The 19,989-nt window shown below is 39.5% G+C and overlaps 1 protein-coding gene across 1 annotated transcript in view; it reads left to right on the top strand.

The window, feature by feature from the left end:
* The window catches only part of DNAH11 (dynein axonemal heavy chain 11), a 312,578-nt gene that overhangs the window by 50,114 nt on the left and 242,475 nt on the right, over nucleotides 1-19,989 (top strand). Inside the window, 11 exon segments of the mRNA XM_067042643.1 lie at nucleotides 1,949-2,086; nucleotides 2,402-2,526; nucleotides 3,078-3,273; nucleotides 5,350-5,454; nucleotides 5,607-5,999; nucleotides 12,163-12,492; nucleotides 13,265-13,519; nucleotides 13,601-13,770; nucleotides 13,997-14,219; nucleotides 18,981-19,097; nucleotides 19,221-19,307. Of these exon segments, the coding sequence (XP_066898744.1) occupies nucleotides 1,949-2,086; nucleotides 2,402-2,526; nucleotides 3,078-3,273; nucleotides 5,350-5,454; nucleotides 5,607-5,999; nucleotides 12,163-12,492; nucleotides 13,265-13,519; nucleotides 13,601-13,770; nucleotides 13,997-14,219; nucleotides 18,981-19,097; nucleotides 19,221-19,307 (2,139 nt within the window).

Here is a 19,989-nt window from a genome sequence, read left to right on the forward strand (position 1 = left end):
CAATATTGCCTTGCACAATACAAAACACTGTAGATCTTATGTATTACTAACACTAGACATAAAGAAATGAAAAGATAATGTGAAAAAAATTCATATTTATTTACAGGTGTAATGATTCATGCATTGATAAAAAGCAGCAATATGATTGCTTTATAGTAACCTAGTGTAATCAATAGGATTGTTTCACAGGAGCCTAGCCTATACACTAATGAATGAATCATTATAAAATTTTTATGGCATAGAGTATTACAGTCATACTCATAATATAATATTGGAAACATTTAAGAAAAACCACTGGTGATGATAGGCTGATATTCATTTTCTCCAATTATGAGAGAAAGGCATACTGTATGGTATTGTAATTTTTTGAAAGCAAACTTATAAAACAGTAAGAAAACTAACACATTATTAATTTGATTTTAAATAACGCCTTATATCTGTGTAGGGCTAGACTAGTGTCTACATATATTTCATGCACTTATGACATACCTTTTCTTAAATTTTTTGGTATCTCTTGGCAGTGTGGTTTGTCTTGTCTGAGAACAATTTTCAAATTGTCACAGTTCTCCAAACAATTTACCAGTGTATTTATTGAGGAAGTTTTGTGTAAAAGTGGACCCACGCATTTCAAGCTCGTTTTGTCAAGGTTCAACTGTAGGTTCTTTTCACTCATAAAGTTTACCGGCATAGGTTCAGCCTGCCATGCCCTCATTCTTTTTCTGAGAAAGACTCCAATTATCTCAAGGCATTGGTTTCAACCAGTACTTTGACACTGAGGGAACTGTCAGCCTGTGGAGTGCTTGTCCTTGGAACAGGTCGCCACTGCTGCCCCAGCTGCTGTGTTGGGGGTAGCTGGGTCCTGTGGTACAAAACACGGGAGCCCATGGGCAGGATGGTCACTGTGACTGATGCTTCCGGTGTAACTATTTTTTAAAAATTTATTTATAAAATAAAAGTATAGTTGAAGTATAGTTTGTTTGTTTGTTTGTTTGGCGGTACGCAGGCCTCTCACTGTTGTGGTCTCTCCCGTTGCGGAGCACAGGCTCTGGACAGGCAGGCTCAGCAGCCATGGCTCACGGGCCTAGCCGCTCCGCGCGCATGTGGGATCTTCCCGGACCGGGGCACGAACCCGTGTCCCCTGCATCGGCAGGCAGACCCCCAACCACTATGCCACCAGGGAAGCCCCTGAAGTATAGTTGATTTATTGGGTTGGCCAAAAAGTTCATTTGGATTTTTCCATAAGATGTTACTTGGCAAACAAAAATTCTAAGTCTAGAGGACATATAGCAGATTATACTTAGCAAATATGAAGATGATTCCTTTTTTTTTTTTTTAACAGTTGGGAATTTTATAGCTTTTCTCTTTCTCCTCAAATTGTATGTTTTTAAAAAAATTTATTGAACTGCAGTTGATTTACAGTGTTGTGTTAATTTCTGCTGTACAGCAAAGTGATTCAGTTATAATTCTTTTTCATGTTGTTTCCATTATGGTTTATCACAGCATAACAGTATAATTATTCATCTGTGACCTAGAGGTCCTTGATATGGCTTTCCTTATTCTAAAGAGTATATGTGTAGGAGGGAAGAGCAAATAAGAAGTACGCAATCTTGCTTCTGTTCTTAAATCTGCAAAGCATCTTCTACAACGTTTCCTGGTGTCCAACAGGAAGTAGGGGTGTCGGCTGTGATCAGGGGTTTCTAACAGACAGTGGTTCGCTTCTGACTCCTCATTTTCTGCTGAGGAAGGGAAACTGCTTTATTGGATGCATCGAAATTTTAGCGAGATGCTAAAGTGTTTTCAGTCTGAAGACATTGCAGGCTATTTGCAGGGATCTAGATTTTTGCTTTGTATCTAGTCAGGTAGGAAGTTTAATGGAGGAAATAGTGAATTGAGTATTTGTATTAAAAACCCACGGTGGTTAACCTTTCTTTCACTTTGATTTTTATAGCTTTTGACTGTATTTGGGAATTTCCTTGAGAAACCAGTTGTCATGGAAATTTTCAGCCCACGTTACAGCACACTTGTGCACATGTTCAGTGCAGAGTTGGATATGTGTAAGCAATTGTATAATGAACACGTGCAACAGGTGAGTGGGGGGATAAAGTCTGACACACCCACAGTATCATATTGTGGGTCAGGGTGTCAAGTAGAGCTCCACTGAATGATACCTGAAGAGGAGATACAGGCCCTAAAGTTTTTATGCTTTTATGTAATTGATTTCCTTATGGATATGAAGAACCTGCTTTAGGGCACTAACTCTTCCACTAATCAGGTTACTTTGCACGTATGTTCTTTATGTTTGTACTGTAAATGTTCCAAAATGAACAATTGCCTACAAGGTTGGAGTGTACCCTGATTAAATGTTCCCTTTCATCCTCTTCACCACAATATTAATTTGCAGATTAAACAAGGAAATGTAGTCCTTAACAAGAATATGCCGTTTACCTCAGGAAATATCAAATGGGCTAAAGAGGTCGTGGACCGACTTCAAATGTTTTGGTCAAACTTCTCATCTCTCCGTTATCTGTAAGTAGTTAGCCTTCTTTCGTGGTAACATTATCTCTGTGACACAGGCAATTTTTATATAGTTTAGCACTTAAAGAGTCACTGCCTTACTTAACTCATGTCATTGCTTGGGCTCACTGAGAGGGATTTATCCCCATGGTTTGGGAGTATGTTTTATAGGACTTAGAACTTCATATATTTCCATGTTTTTAGGACTTTTTTCACTTTTCCATTTCACCCGCAATATGTTGATAGCTTTTTGTTACTGTTTTCCCTTTCTCCAATAGCTAGCACTCTTGTTATTTTACAGACTTTTGTATCTTTCTCTTTTCTTTGTAGGAATTGATAACTTGTTGCTGTTTGCATTTAGTAAAATGTTTGGAGTTCCATTTATTTCATAACTATATCTTTTAAGGCACAGACTATGCAGAAGCATTATTTGACCTTTATTGATTTTCTTCCTGATTTTTATAGTATACTTTCTTATTTCTATCATATATTACTGTAAAGTAGCTAAGCTGAGATCTATCTAATGTATAGAAAAGTAAAAAATAAAAAACATATTCCTACAGATTCTTGGAAAGTCCTGATGATGCCTTGGTTTATCAGAAGTATATCGAGATGAGAGCGTTGCTAGACCAGTTTGAAAATCGTATCTATAATGAATGGAAAAGTAATGTGGATGAAATCTGTGAATTCAATTTGAATCAACCCTTGGTTAAATTCAGTGCCGTAAGTGGTCTTCTCAGTGTCAACTTTGACCCAAAGGTAGGGGTTTGATATTTTTTAAATGTTTCGTAGATGCCCTTCTTATTATAAGAATATTCCTCATATCTCCATTCATTTGTATTTTATTTTGGGAAAATGTCAGTGCTATGAGGACTATAACTAAAAACAACTTCTAATAGGTTTTTGTTTAGGGATTTGCTTACCAAATTCTATATTAATCATTTCTTATTTTGTCTTGTAATTATTTATTTTCCACTCCCACTTTACTGGGTAATGAGTTACTTGAGAGTAGGGCCCGTTGGATTTCATCTTTGTGTTTTGTGTGTATAACATAGTGTCTGGCACTTGGTAACATTTAATAAATATTAACTCAGTTGAATAGAATTGTTAGTCTTTGATCAGACGTTTTCTAGCTTAGGTTTTCTTGCCCTGTCTCATGGCAGTCCAACTGTATGCCTAGGAGGTGAAAGTTAGCCTCACTGAGTTTAATAGTCACAGTCTGTACTCAAATTCTGTTCTCGTTCCCTGAAATGTTACAAAGAATTGCATCACTTAATTTTTCTTATTAACCTCAGAACAGGTACATAAATATGTGACCTGGAGGACTGAGGGTTTGCTTTACCTTCTGATTTCATAAAAGCAATTTATAGAAACTGAATTCCTGAGATGTTTTAGGGATAATCCCTACAGTTCTACCTGAAGGGATTATAAATGTACCAAATATATTGTACTAGTGAACCTATGGAGTGACAGCCTAAGGAAGTCAACTGGTTTATCTTCTAAAACATGTTATGTGGTCTTTTCCTCAGAAACTGTGATTTAGGGCTACAGCCAGTTTTGCTACAACACGACATATGCATTCCTAAAACTCACTGCACTATGAAAGGCTGCACAATAAAAAGTACATTGCTGATGGGGAAAGTGAGGGTTAGGATACAGTACTCAAAAACTTTGTCAGTGATATGTTTAAAAAAATAAATAACTCAGAAAGACAAATACTGTATGGTATCACTTATATGTGGAATCTAAAAGATACAACAAACTAGTGAATATAACAGAAGAAGCAGACTCACAGATATAGAAAACAGACTAGTGGTTACTCCTGGGGGGAGGGAAGGGGTGGGGCAACATAGGGTTAGGGGATTAAAAGGAACAAACTATTAGGTATAAAATAAGCTACAAAGATATATTATTGTACAACACGGGGGATATAGCAAATGTTTTATAATAACTATAAATGGAGTATAACCTTTAAAAATTGTGAATCACTATATCGTACATATATAACTTATGTAATGTACAGCAACTATACTCCAATTAAATAATAACAATAAAAACAGAAAAACTGAAAAAGGAACTTAGGAAGAACAGTAGCATAGTTTTATATGTTTTAAATGGTCAAGTAATATATAAATGCTCCAATGAATATAGTACTTTTCCTTGACAAAGACCTGAAGTTTGCTCAGGGAAGTGCGTTATGACTTGTGCATTACTGTGAGGTGGTGGAAGGAAGGTCATTTGAAACCAGACAGAAAGTTATGCCAGCAGAGGTTGGATGGGCTGGCTCATCACACACCTGTGAGTGGAGGTACCTGGTGGATGTTTGTGGTGTGTGCATTTGAGCATTTTGCATATTCCTAAGCCTTTTTGTTCAGCTGGATGCAGTTTTTAGCATTTACCTAGCCGTTAATTGCTGATGAAACTGCAGATAAGCAAAGACAAAACTTGCGGTGTGTTCACAATCCTCCCTCATGTATAATCATGTTGTGTTTTCAAAACAAGCATTATAATAGAGCTAGCGGTGTTTGGAAAAGACTGAGGTCGGCTTATGGCCTCCCATTTCAGATCTTGGCATGTATATGTTGCTCTTTTTTTGCTTGAATTCTTTCTCTGACAGTGGGCCATAGCCAATGATTTCTACCTTTATTATTTATACTTCTGCATCATATGGAATGTATGATTGTTGCTTTTAAAAAGCATAAGGAACAAAAAAAGCCCCTTTGCCTTGACAGTTTGAAAATATTGTAATCATTGGATGAAATTTTAAGCGTTTGATTTTAAAAATAGAATGATATTCTTAAATCATGTAAATAATCCTTGCTTTTCTTTTAATAGCTAGTGGCCATATTAAGAGAAGTTAAATACCTTTTGATGTTGAAGAAATCAGACATACCGGATTCAGCTTTAGCCGTCTTCAAAAAAAGAAACACTCTTCTAAAGGTCTGTGTTTTCAGACATTAGGGCAGATTTTGCATAGAAACAGTTTGAATTTTAATTATAAACATGTAGACCTAAGATACTTCCATGCCTCCAAGAGAAAGTAGCTTTAACACATGTGGCACTTTTTGTCTTTGGGTTTTCTTTTGAATCAGTACATTGGAAATCTTGAACTTCTTGTGCAAGGATATAATAAGCTGAAACAGACTGTTCGGGAAGTTGAATACCCCCTGGTTGAGGAAGAGCTGAGGGCTGTGGATGAGGAACTGCAGGCAGCCGCCACATCGCTGACATGGCAGGATGACTCCTGGGGGGACATCGAGAGGATGAAGACAGCCACCTCAGAGTTGGAGCGCAGAGTGGAACATGCGCAGAACAACGTCAAAGTGATTCAGCAGACGACGCGGGCTTGGGTAGCGTGCACGCTCCTTCCCAGGAGAGAACACAGGCGGGAGACCGCCTTGACTTGGCAGGACAAGGGTGATTTGTTTACGAAAAAATACAAGCTAATCCAGGAAGATGGCTGCAAGATACACAACTTGGTTGAGGTACTTGCTTTTAAGGCTTCGAAATTTATAGCCGATCCTTTCACTTAGTTTAGAAAAGAGCAAAAATAGGTAACCTAATAATGGAGGGCTCTTTTCCTGGGCCCAAAAGAACTTTAGGTATGGTTTTGTTAAGCACTGAAAATGGAGGAATTTGTGTTATTTGTCTGTAATTTCTGTGGCCCTCGCTGTGCTCGTTTCTGAGGGAAGAGATAGGAATGTGAGATCTTTTGATGAAACAGAAAGGCTAGAGATGGGGTCCTTACCTTGATCATAGTTACCTCCTGTTTTGCTGAATGCCTCTCTGTCATCCGTCTTGTTTACCTCATCTCCTGTAACCCTTTCAGCCGTCTCCTGAGGGTGGCAACAGTAGTTACTCTCCTTATAACAAGTACTTGAGTTTTTACAGCAGTTGATAGGCAGTATTCCAAGGTTATCAGTGTAAGAGAAGACAAGAAATAAAACAAGAACAAAGAACAGAAGGCAGAGAAACAAGCATAAAACAAAAAAGTCTCTGGCCTCTTGGATCTTACATCCTAGTTAGAGAAGATAAAAAGAGAAAATAACAAATATATAGTACTGTGTCTTCAATCGGTCACATGAGCAATGGTGAAAAATAAAGCAGAGATGGTGGGATAGAGAAGCAGTGGCGGGGGCGGGGTGGACATTGTGTATGAGGTAGTTAGAAAGGCCTCTTTACTACAGCAGCATTTCTGCAGAGAACTGAAAGGGAATGAGCTAGGTGGGAAATGGAAGAAGGATGTTCTAGGTATCAAAGTATACAAGTGTTACGGTAGGAGTGTGGGTCACTTGTCTAAGGGTCAGTTAGAGAGCCAACATGCCTGAAGCAGAATTTCCAGGGGGAATAATAGTAGGCGATGAAGTTTGAAAGGGCTTAAGGGCACATCACACTGGATCAGCAGGCCATTCTGAGAACTTTGGGTTTTACTCTGAGGGAAAATAGCAGCTGGAGACTCTCTGCTCAAAAGCTTTCCCTGTTGAGTGTAAACTACAGAGGAGCCAGGAGATGGTAGACAAGAAGACCGTTAGGAGATGAGTCTGTAATCCAAGTGAAGATGGCTTGGGTCCAGACGGTAGTGATAAAAAACAGTCGTATGCTGGATGTATTTTGAAGGCAGAGCCAAGAGGATTTGCTCTGATCAGTCAGGAGAGAGAAGTTAAGACGACGACGTTTTTGGTCTGGGCTGCTGGAAGAATAGTTTCCTTTTACTGATATGGGGAGGGCTATGGTAGAGCAGATTTTGCAGGGAAAAGACAGGATTTGTTTTGGGGCACGTTAGTTAGAGATGCCTGCCCAAGGGCAGATTTTTGCATAGGCTGGCATTGCAATTGTGTGAAGAAAGGATTTGAAGAGTAACAAAGTTGCTCACGGAAAAGTAAGATGTGGTACATTTGATATGCTGTACTGAGTATGTGTCGCAACAAGAAAAGAAAGAAAAGAATTCATATGGATTTCAAAGTTTCTGTTGACTTCCAAGTTTGTCTGAAACATGTAAGAAAGTTTTAATTTTCCCTACTGGTAACAATTTGCTAAGACAAAGACTTTGCCTTCTTAGATGACTGCCTGTGTTAGCATCCTTGGGCTGCTATAACATAGTACCACAAATGGATGTCTTAAAGCAATGAAATGTATTCTCTCTCAGTCTGGAGGCTAGAAGTCTGAAATCAGGTGTGGGCAGGGCCATGCTCCCTCTGAAGTCTCTCTCTAAGGCCTGGGTAGCCTTGAGGGAATTTCGGGGATGTTCTGACATGTAAAGAAGGTATATATCTGGAAAGTTGTTTTTTCAGCAATGTCTTAACTTAGTCATGACCTCGACTATTCCTAGTTTGCCAAGGTGGCTGTGAATTATTGTGGGACTTTCAGGATATCCTTACAAGTGTTTATGCATTCAAATCTGCCTCATGGAGGACAGATGACGGATTACAATTAGTTTCTTCTGACACATTTTCTTGATAATAGGAAAGTAGTCTCCCTAAACACTACCATGGGGGTTTTAGACAAGTAAGATATATGAATGTTGATTACAATGCATTGAAAATATTGCCGGTACATGAATAGAAATAGTTACGTACAAGGTTTTGCAGTGGTATTCTCAGAGAATAAAGTTGGAATTTTTTAAAAAATCTCTTTATACTTTCTTTCTTTTTTTTTTTTTTGCGGTACGCGGGCCTCTCACTGCTGTGGCCTCTCCCGTTGCGGAGCACAGGCTCCGGACGCGCAGGCTCAGCGGCCATAGCTCACGGGCCTAGCCGCTCCACGGCATGTGGAATCTTCCCAGACTGGGGCACGAACCCGTGTCCCCTGCATCGGCAGGTGGGCTCTCAACTACTGTGCCACCAGGGAAGCCCCTTTTTTTTTTTTTAACATCTTTATTGGAGTATAATTGCTTTATAATGGTATGTTTCTGCTTTATAACAAAGTGAATCAGTTATACATATGTTCCCATCTCTTCCCTCTTGCCTCTCCCTCCCTTCCACCCTCCCTATCCCACCCCGATAGGTGGTCACAAAGCACAGAGGTGATCTCCCTGTGCTATGCAGCAGCTTCCCACTAGCTATCTATTTTACGTTTGGTAGTGTATATATGTCCATGCCACTCTCTCACTTTGTCACAGCTTACCCTTCTCCCTCCCTGTATCCTCAAGTCCATGCTCTAGTAGGTCTGTGTCTTTATTCCTGTCTTACCCATAGGATCTTCATGACCTTTTTTTTTCTCTTAGATTCCATATATATGTGTTAGCATACAGTATTTGCTTTTCTCTTTCTGACTTACTTCACTTTGTATGACAGCCTCTAGGTCCATCCACCTCACTACAAATAACTCAATTTCGTTTCTTTTTATGGCTGAGTAATGTTCCATTGTATATATGTGCCACATCTTCTTTATCCATTCATCTGTTGATAGACACTTAGGTTGCTTCCATATCCTGGCTATTGTAAATAGAGCTGCAATGGATATTTTGGTACATGACTCTTTTTGAATTATGGTTTTCTCAGGATATATGCCCAGTAGTGGGATTGCTGGGTCGTATGGTAGTTCTATTTGTAGTTTTTTAAGAAACCTTCATACTGTTCTCCATAGTGGCTGCATCAATTTACATTCCCACCAACAGTGCAAGAGTGTTCCCTTTTCTCCACACCCTCTCCAGCATTTATTGTTTCTAGATTTTTTGATGATGGCCCTTCTGACCGGTGTGAGATGATATCTCATTGTAGTCTTGATTTGCATTTCTCTAATGATTAATGATGTTGAGCATTCTTTCATGTGTTTGTTAGCAATCTGTATATCTTCTTTGGAGAAATGTCTATTTAGGTCTTCTGCCCATTTTTGGATTGGATTGTTTGTTTTTTTGTTATTGAGCTGCTTGTAAATTTTGGAGATAAATCCTTTGTCAGTTGCTTCATTTGCAAATATTTTCTCCCATTCTGAGGGTTGTCTTTTGGTTTTGTTTATGGTTTCCTTTGTTGTGCAAAAGCTTTTAAGTTTCATTAGGTCCCATTTGTTTATTTTTGTTTTTATTTCCATTTCTGTAGGAGGTGGGTCAAAAAGGATCTTGCTGTGATTTATGTCATCGAGTGTTCTGCCTAAGTTTTCCTCGAAGAGTTTGATAGTGTCTGGCCTTACATGTAGCTCTTTAATCCATTTTGAGTTTATTTTTGTGTATGGTGTTAGGGAGTGTTCTAATTTCTTACTTCTACATGTAGCTGTCCAGTTTTCCCAGCACCACTTATTGAAGAGGCTGTCTTTTCTCCACTGTATATTCTTGCCTCCTTTTTCAAAGATAAGGTGACCATATGTGCATGGGTTTATCTCTAGGCTTTCTGTCCTGTTCCATTGATCTGTATTTCTGTTTTTGTGCCAGTACCATACTGTCTTGATTACTGTAGCTTTGTAGTAGAGTCTGAAGTCAGGGAGCCTGATTCCTCCAGCTCCATTTTCTGTTCTCAAGATAGCTTTGGCTGTTCGGGGTCTTTTGTGTTTCCATACAAATTGTGAAATTTTTTGTTCTAGTTCTGTGAAAAATGCCAGTGGTAGTTTGATAGGGATTGCATTGAATCTGTAGATTGCTTTGGGTAGTAGAGTCATTTTCACAATGTTGATTCTTCCAATCCAAGAACATAGTATATCTCTCCATTAAAGTTGGAATTTTTCTACTAGTAAATGGATTCTTTTTCCCTTAAATCAAAAACTAAGAAGCTTGGAAGTCACTTAGACCTGTGGAATGCTTCCAACTTGAGGGAACTCAACTTCAAAATAGAGATGAAATGATTATTTGTTTCTGTAAGTTATCTTTTAAGTGACTTTTTCCCCTTTTATCAGCACATGAAATTGAGCTTGATTCTCAGACTTCCAGCAAGGAATGGTTTAGGGGAAAGACATAGAAACACAGCAGAAGGTGTGTGAGTTCTGCCCTTTCATGCTACATCCTTTGTGGCTGTAGGATCTCTGTGGATGGTCTGCAGTCAGTGTCTCAGATGAAGAGAGAAGGGCAGAACCGTGGACGATTGCATCTGGAAGCGACCTGAGCGATCGTTTAGTGACCCAAAGCTCTCCTTTCTTTTCCTTTTCCTCCCTTTAACCTAAATTGTTGAACATACAACAATTTCTTAAAAGTGGCAGTGTACTGATATAAGCTGGATCTTGGTATGAGAATGTATAAACAGTAAGTCAGTCACAGGCATATTACTGTGATATGTTGGAAAGAGCCCTACTCTGGGGAGTCAAGAGGACTGGCTTCTAGTTCTAGCTCACCTGCTTACTTCCTGTGAATGTGACGCTGGATGTGTTTTAGGTCTTTGTTTTATACCTTAAAGATGAAGAGCCTGAACAAGATAGTCTTTGAGGATTTTTTTCACCCTTCCAACCCCTAAACTAGCTCCTACAATGGAGCCAGGACTGCTAAGTACAGCTGCCTGGGATGTGTATTGCCCAGCTCCAGGGGTGTGGGTTACATACACTACACAGATGTGAATGCTTTCACATGGTTGGTGGGCAAGATAGCATCCCTGAAAAGAGCAGTTCTTAGATTTGTTTGAGGACAAAAAACCCTCAAAGAACTTGTTCATCTCTGCCCTGCTTTATCAGGATCCAGGCTCACCTCTGTAGTTCTGATTCATGCCTGTAGCACAGACCTTTGAATCCTGGATCATATATCCACAGTAGTGAATAATCACAGAAAGCAGAGAGGATAATCTACCTTATAATCAGCTCCCATTTTAGTGTTGTCTTTTCTGTGTGCTATAGTAGTTTCTGCCTGGGGCATCTGCCCTCTGGCCTGTATAGACTGTGTAACCTTTGCCCCTCAGAAGGTACTTCTGGAATCAACCTTGCTGCTTACTTGACCTTTTCAAATCTCTGTCCCTAGGCCTGCCACACTGTGCCCAATATCTAGCAGTCCTTAACCATGTCCATGTCTAGCCCTGTCATGTTCACTGGCCCATCCATTACTTCACCCACTTGCTAGGGAGATGCTGAGGTCAAAGACTTTCATATTGTTGAAGCACAAAGTGGGCCTGGACTTCACCAGGCCAGTGTTTCCCAAGCCAGGCTATTGTTATTCCGCAAGCTGTTCATAGGTGGTTGGCACAAAATATCTTTGTGTTTGGAGACAGTTGGTTAAACCAGGTTAAATGGACTTTAACATAAGAGGTACACTGTGAGTCTCCAAGAATGGCCTAAAACTCATAGCTGTTTGCTGACTTGGTGATCTTTAGATATCCCAGAACAGCATTCTCAGGAGGACCACTTTGGGAAACCTCATTTACAAGTGAGGCCAGGGAAGGCAAGGTCCAAGGCCACAGAGAGTCAGGGACAGGGCCAGAACCAGAGCCCAGGCCTCATACAATCTAGGATGCATTGGGAACTAGTGTATTTCTTGTGTGCATAATATTTGAAGATAGCAGTCTTCTTAATGATTTCTCCTTTAAAGAATGACTTTTGAATGTATCTTATAAATGAACTAAATGTTACAAAATGCTGCTTAGATCATTGCCAGTCTAGCTTAAGATTGTGCAGCCAAGCATTTGAATGTTTCTATGTTGTGCCCCCAAATGTATACCCTTTAACAAGCCATTTAAATGGACAGCTTTTGTGTTTATACTCAATATTGTCTATACTGATCTATTAATACTTGTCTCTTTGTAGGAAAATAGGAAGCTGTTCAGAGCCACTCCTCTGGATGCCTGGAAGATTTATGTAGAATACATTGATGACATCATGGTGGAAGGCTTTTTTCAAGCGATAATGCATGACTTAGACTTCTTCCTGATGAACACAGAGAAACAACTGAAATCTGCGCCGTTTTTTCAAGCACAGATGATCTTAATCCCCCCGGAGATTCTGTTTAAACCTTCTTTAGAAAGAGAGGCTGGGGGTGGTTTCTATGATCTGGTGGAAGAAATGCTGTGCAGTAGTTTCAGAATGTCTGCCCAGATGAAGCGAGTAGCAGCGCATCTGGAAATAGCAAATTACCAGGTATGTTCTTTGTAAATGTTCTTTGTAGTATTACTGAATACTTAATGCAGAGAACAGAATACAAAGAAATCAGCACTGAAAAGGAAACATTACTCTAAAAAAATTCAATATATTTACATATATATTAACCAATTTTGCATATCTCTTTAGAGTTACAAATAAATGCCAAGGTAATTCCAAAGCTTTTAATCTGAATATACTTCGATTTTGAGTTCTAATGTTCTGCATTCTAATGTCCACTGTTTTTTGCTGTATTTACACCAAGTATGATTAATTTTGTTTGTATTTAACCTGAAAGCAAGATGGTGTGAGTGGATCCTGAGGCAGCCAGGAAAATCAGGAATTTTAGAACAGCTCTTTAAAACAGGATAAAGCCACATGAAAGAGAATGCCTCATTCCTAGATATATAAATGCAAAAGAGAAAATATTAAGAAGCAGTATTTCTGATGAAAAGACAAAAGATAGAGAGGGTTGCAACTTCCCAGGATTCACAAAAAAATGTGCTTACTCAACTACCCAGTCATTTGAATGCTGAACGCCCATACATATACATATATGTTAATTACAATTATGATTAAGTACAAAATTAGCTTTTATATTAATGATTCAAAACAAATGGGGAGCACAAGGAAAGGAGAAGTTGGAAAAAGGAGCACAGTTTTTTATTTTACCAACTATTCTTTTGAATAATGGCCTTGGATAATGTTAGGTTGCACATAATTGATAGAGCAGGATTGGCTTTGATAAATGCTTGGTTCTCCCCTCATTTAGAATGATATGGACAACATGCTGGGCCTGGTGGAGGTCAGGCAGGAGATCATGAAGAGAGTGGCAGACGTCATCAACGAAGTCTTGGAGTTCAGAAACACCCTGGACACATACGCTTACCTCTGGGTGGATGACCGGACTGAGTTTATGAAGCACTTCCTCCTGTATGGCCATACTGTGTCATCTGAGGAGACAGGGCCTCACACAAATGAAGACATTCCCGGACAACCACCAACACTCGAGCAATTCAAAGAGCAGGCAAGGCAAACCCTCTGCATTTATGTAGTTACTAGCTTTTGATTGAGTTGTTATACAGTGCTATTTTTTTTCTTATTACAGATTGACATTTATGAGGCTTTGTATGTTCAGATGAGCAAGTTTGATGACTTCAGAGTGTTTGGTGGTTGGTTCAAGGTGGACATGAAGCCTTTCAAAGTGAGCTTACTAAACATTATCAGGAAATGGAGCTGGATGTTTCAGGAGCATCTTTTGAGATTTGTCATTGACAGGTAGTCTTTGGTGCTTTGGTATTTGGAATTATAACTTTTAACACCCGACTGCTTCTTAAAATTGAGATATTAATTTTAAGAGCATTAAAACTGCCAGTTCTATAAGAGAGAGCAAGTAATGTTTAATTAGGTAAATAGTGAAAATTAGATTCAGTCAGAAGTCATACTTCTGAATGTTTTAATGAGCTTAATTTGTGTTTGTGTGTGTGTATACATGCTTTTATAGTCTGAATGAGCTACAAGAATTTATAAAGGAGACAGATGCTGGACTTCAGAGAGAATTAAGTGAAGGCGATCACGCTGGTTTAGTTGACATTATGGGGCATCTTCTGGCTGTAAGAAGCCGACAGAGAGCTACTGATGAACTCTTTGAACCAGTAAAAGAAACCATCACACTCCTGGAAACGTATGGCCAGAAGATGCCTGAGCAGGTCTATGCTCAGCTAGAGGTCAGTGAGGTGCTAAAATAACCATGATTACCATAAACTGAGCATCTCCTGTTCTTCACATGCACTCTCTTATGACACCCTCATAACACCCTATACTGTAGATATTAATGTTTTCATTTTACAGCTTAGGAATCTGAAGCCTAAAGGAACTTAGTAATATCCTCAAGGTCACACAAGTAGTAAAGCCAGCCCACATGGATCTAGGAGTGTTTCATGCCCACATCCTTGCTCTGCCTGGCTGTACTCCACTGCCTTTGTGTTAGAAGGTGTTCAGGTAATAGAGAGCCTCTAAGTTACTTTTTTGTGTTCCATTTATATCAACACTCTCACATGTGAAATAAATTCCAGCTCTCTTTCATTTAAATTCCTGTCAGTTGAGAAGTGTCCTAGTCTTTGGAAACATATCATGGACATGTTAAGAAAGAATAAGTAAAGCCCAATTTGGCTGGAGAAATCACTTTCCTAAACAGGATTTCTGTGTCATCCTCCTCTTTCCGTGTTCTGGAATGACTTGGTGGCTGCTGTGTGCCAAACGATGTACAAAGTCTTTGTAGTTATAACTGAAATCACGAATAAAATCTCACAATTGAGGCTCTATTCCCATGCCCATAGTGAGGTTCTATAGATAGTTTATATGTTTATGTCATCCATCAGCTTCCAGGGTGAGCTTAGGTTTAACCTTGCAATGTGATTGGTGGACACATTGACTAAAGAGCTTTTATTGAATTCTATCTAGTTCAGTGATTAGAGCATGGAACTCAAACTTAGATTTGTTTTCTGCTAGTCCGTCTCATCTGCTTGCCTCAGAGCATGCTTCCTCTTTGGAAAAATATCCCTCAAGATCCCTCACTTTTTAAATTTGTCTATACTGTCTCCAGTTACCCATTTTTAAAAAAAATTGAGGTGAGGGCTTCCTTGGTGGCGCAGTGGTTGAGAGTCCGCCTGCCGATGCAGGGGACATGGGTTCGTGCCCCGGGAAGATCCCACGTGCCGCGGAGTGGCTGGGCCTGTGAGCCATGGCCGCTGAGCCTGCCCGTCCGGAGCCTGTGCTCCGCAACGGGAGAGGCCACAACAGTGAGAGGCCTGCATACCGCCAAAAAAAAAAAAAAAATTGAGGTGAAATTCACAGTTCACGTAACGTAAAAGTAACCATTTTAAAGTGTGTGGCATTTAGTACATCTGGAGGTTGTGTGATCACCATGTCTCTCTAGTTTCAGAACATTTTCCTCACCCCCAAAGGAACTTCATACACATTAGTTGTCATTCCCCACTCCTCTCCTACTACCTGCCACCAGTCTGGGGCTACTGCTGATCATTTCCTGTCTTTACAGGTTTACTTACTGTAGATACTTCATATAAGTGGAATTATACAATATGTGACCTTTTGTATCTGGCTTCTCTCACCTGGCATGACGATTTTGAGGTTCATGTACGTTGTAGCATTTATTGCTACTTCATTCCTTTTTATGGCTGAATAATGTCCCATTGTGTGTGTGTGTGTGTATGTATGTGTTTATATATACACATACACACATATACAGTTTGTTTAGCCTTTCACCCATTGAGGAATATTGGTGCTCTTTTCATCTTCTGGCTATTGTGAATAATGCTGTGGATGTCGGTGCACAAGTATTTGAGTACCTGTTTTCAGATCTTTTTGGAAAACACCTAGGAGTGGAATTGCTGGGTCATATTGTAACTCCAAGTTTAACTTTTTGAGGAACCACCAAAATGTTTTTTCACAGCAGCTACTCCATTTTATATTCCTCATTTTGTTTTGTGAGGATGAAGTGCAACAATGTATTTATAGGTGCTCTCTTGACTACAAAGAATTACTATATTCGAATTATTAGATTCTGTTTAAGTATAAGATGGTCTTTAGAACTGAAAATCCAGTTAGACATGGAGTGAGAGATGATGTGGATAGGTAGATACATAACAAGAGTGAGAGGTGAAATAGTTAACAGTGGAACACACTATAAATGTCTGTTTTTAGGAAGATTGAGATATTCTTTTCTTTTGTGGTATGCGGGCCTCACTGTTGGGGCCTCTCCCGTTGCCGAGCATAGGCTCCGGACGCGCAGGCTCAGAGGCCATGGCTCACGGGCCCAGCCGCTCCGCGGCATGTGGGATCTTCTCAGACTGGGGCACGAACCCGCGTCCCCTGCATCAGCAGGCGGATTCTCAACCACTGCGCCACCAGGGAAGCCCTAGATTGAGATATTCTTTGAGTCAGACCTTGAACCTTAAAATTTTATGTCATATAGAGAAACCAGTCATAACACAAGTAATTGATGGGGGATTTTGGCCATGGCCTCCAGAATTTGTATTAGAAAAGTTTGGCTCACACTTTGCTACAGCTAGATTCCAGTCATTTCTGTTGTCCATTTTTAGGTCTGTAACAAATTTTCCTGATACGTATGACACCTTATATACATTGTTCAACAGTAAGCTAATTAGGAGAGTGTAAGTAACAATGCAGACATGTTTGAACAGGTCACTTAGTTCTGACTGTCGTCTTACTTGTTTATGAAAATGGAGGTGTATGTATTCAATTTCAGTGCTGTGGCCAGGTAGAAGATTTTAAAATCTTTTATGTGTTTCTTAGTTTATATGCTTTCTAATGGACTTTTTATGTTTCCAAGATGAATAAAAGCAAATGTGCTATTCTGCCTGTTTTCTATAAGGATAAAAGTTTGGCTCACTAAGATTTTTGCAGTATTGAAAATATTAGGTTTTTCAATATTTCAGAAGTGAGCCACACTCTTAGCTCTGTGTGTGTCTCGGTGTCGGTAATTCAAGCTGGTCAGAAGGAAAAATAAGATTTACAGGCAGTTCAAGTTCCTCGTGGAGGATAACAATGTCCCAATTTGGTTTTAATTTAAGCAATTTGTGAGTTGCTGTTTCTCCTTCATAATTATTAGCAGTCATAACATTTCCCAGAACTTGCCTGTGCTTGGTTTGATGCTGAAAAAGCCCCTAGGCATGGCTGTGTCCTCTCACCCTGTCTATAGTGTGCTCTGAAGCTAGATTACACTTCTCATCTATAGATTTTATCAAGTCCCTTCCCTGTTAAGAAACCTTCATTGACTGCCTCTAGCCTCAGAATCCTGTCCAGTTTCTGTAGAGCCCACACTCTCACCCCATCCTGCACTGGAAATCTTACCTCATGGGATGTTGAGGGGTCTCACCCTCATCTCTGCCTGTGGAAATCCAGTCATTGTTTTGCACCTCTGAAGCCGTGTTAGTTCCTTGAGTGGATCAGTATCAGTTCAACTTTGGAGGTCATCTGATCTTCTGGTTTTCAATGAAAGTTTTTTATCCAGTGGAAGCTTCTTTGGAATCCCCAAATATAAAACAGTTAACAGCAGGTCTAGTGTCATTGAAGAAGGTTAAGGTTAAGGAACCCGAACCCATTGATGTGAGTTCACGTCTTCTTCACGTCTTCTCTCTCATGGCCCCGAAGGGACTCCCTGTGACATTTAGGTTCCACGGGGTCAATTGGAAATGCAAAGTGACACTCTGGACAGATGAGGATGCAGAGTTTTGATGAGTAGAAGGATGGAAGAGCAAGACGAAAAAGGAGGAGCTTTAGAGCTCAAATCTTTTAGTTCCTGGCCTGGTCTGGTATTGCCATCATGGCACCATGTTGCCTCCAAAGCATTTTAATTCCCTAACATTTAGACCTCCTGATGGAAGTTAACACATTTCTGTCATGTAGAATAGTTATTTTGTGTGCCTCTCATTCACTCTGACAGATGATACAACAGTTCAAACCTCAAGAATGTGTTTTATCTCTGTAGCCCTCCTCCACTGCTCAGATACGATTTATACTTAGCACAGTGCACTCTTCATAATAGGCAGTTACCAAATCATTCATCAGATATTTATTGGGGTTACAAAATAGTCCTTAGAGCCGATTTTTGCGCTTCAGCGACACGAGTTAGAGTCCCATCACCATGGGTGGTTTTGTGTGACAAAACAATGTCAGTGTCCTGGGAGATGACACAGAGAAACAATGCTTTCTTAGTCTGGACACAAGGAATGCTTTTCAACAGCAATTAAGCACAAGGGCTCTTCAAAGAAAGTAAGTTGCTGTTGTCCTAGTTGCGTTGTAGTCAGGGACGGCAGAGTTGAGTTGCTACCTGAACAATTCGCGGCTGCTTTTGTCCTCCATCAAGTGGGAATTAACCTTGCCTTCCCTTTGCCTCATCTTACTTCAGAAATCCTAGTCATTTAAAATTAACCTGAATGTTCAAACTCTCCGTCCAGACCAAGTAAAAACACAGCTTTGGGAGCCAGAGGAAGATGAAGGATAAGACTGTTTCACATTTTCATCTCTGCCCACCAGATTCAGAGAGTCTTTTTTCGCTTGCTAAATTGCTAGACATGGCTCCACTTCTAGTTGTTAGATCAGCAAAGTCATTTTCAGAGCACTTGAATGTTATTCCCTCAATAATAAAACAATTTGGAAATTTCTGTGTATTTTGAAAAGGTTTTCATATATGCTGAGGTAAATTTTATACCAGATGACAGCTGTGGTTTACGCTTGGAAGATGTGACTCCAAAGGTGCCAGTGGGGGTCAGCCTGGCTCTAGGCCTTTTGGTCCCTTTAATCTTTTGGGGAATAAACTCTTTCTCTTAGACAAGAATGAAAGGATGTCATGAGTTAGTGGAAAGAGATTAGAAAAATTTAATCCGGTGGAGTAGATTTATTTTAGGTATTGAAGTAACTTCCCATTTGCACCTTTGTTTTTGTAGGAATTACCTGAAAGATGGAAAACTACCAAAAAGATTGCAGCAACTGTCAGACATGAAGTCTCACCTCTCCAAAATGCAGAAGTCACTCTTATAAGGAAAAAATGTATTTTGTTTGATGTAAGCTAGCTAACAAGCTTTGTGGTTTTGTTTTTTTTTGTGTGTGTTTTTTAAAGAAAGGTTTTATAAGGCTAATTGAAGCTATTTGAGATTCACTTTCAGTTTTTTTTCTTCCGTGGTCAGGAGAAGCAGGCGGAGTTCAGAGAGCGATTCAGACTTTATGCTCCTCTTCGTTTTAATGCAGAAAATCCATATAGCGTACTTGATAAGGTAATGCTGATCTCAATTTTCTTGTGTGTTATAATAGCTATTTCAAAAAATAAATTTGGACACTGAGATACTGCTATATTTTGCCTTAGTTTTGCAATTAGTTATGGGTTCAGAATTAACTATTTAAAACCCAGTTACAAACAATTTTCCCCAAATAAAATATATTGTGATTTAAATCATGTCTCTCCAGAAATTATATTGTGATTTAAATCATGTCATCATCAAAGTACTCATACTAGTGAAACTAACAAATACTATTATTCTTTATTTTACTTTTTTTAATAATTGGAGTAAAATTGGTTTGCAGTGTTGTGTTAGTTTCTGCTGAACAATGAAATGAATCAGCTATATGTATAACATATATCCCCTCCCTCTTGGACCTCCCTCCCACCCTCCCCCCCGTCCCACTGATCTAGGTCATCACAGAGCACTGAGCTGAGCTCCGTGTGCTGTACGGCAGGTTCCCATTCGCTATCTAGTTTACACATGGTAGTGTATTTATGTCAAACCTAATCTCCCAATTAATCCCACCCTCCCCTTCCCCGCCATGTCCACATGTCCGTTCTCTACATCTACGTCTCTATTCCTACCCTACAAATAGGTTCATCTGTACCATTTTTCTAGATTCCACATATATGTGTTGATATACGATATTTGTTTTTCTCTTGACATATAAACACTT

The sequence above is a fragment of the Kogia breviceps genome, chromosome 9 (genome assembly GCF_026419965.1).
Source record: "Kogia breviceps isolate mKogBre1 chromosome 9, mKogBre1 haplotype 1, whole genome shotgun sequence".
NCBI classification, from domain to species: domain Eukaryota; kingdom Metazoa; phylum Chordata; class Mammalia; order Artiodactyla; family Physeteridae; genus Kogia; species Kogia breviceps.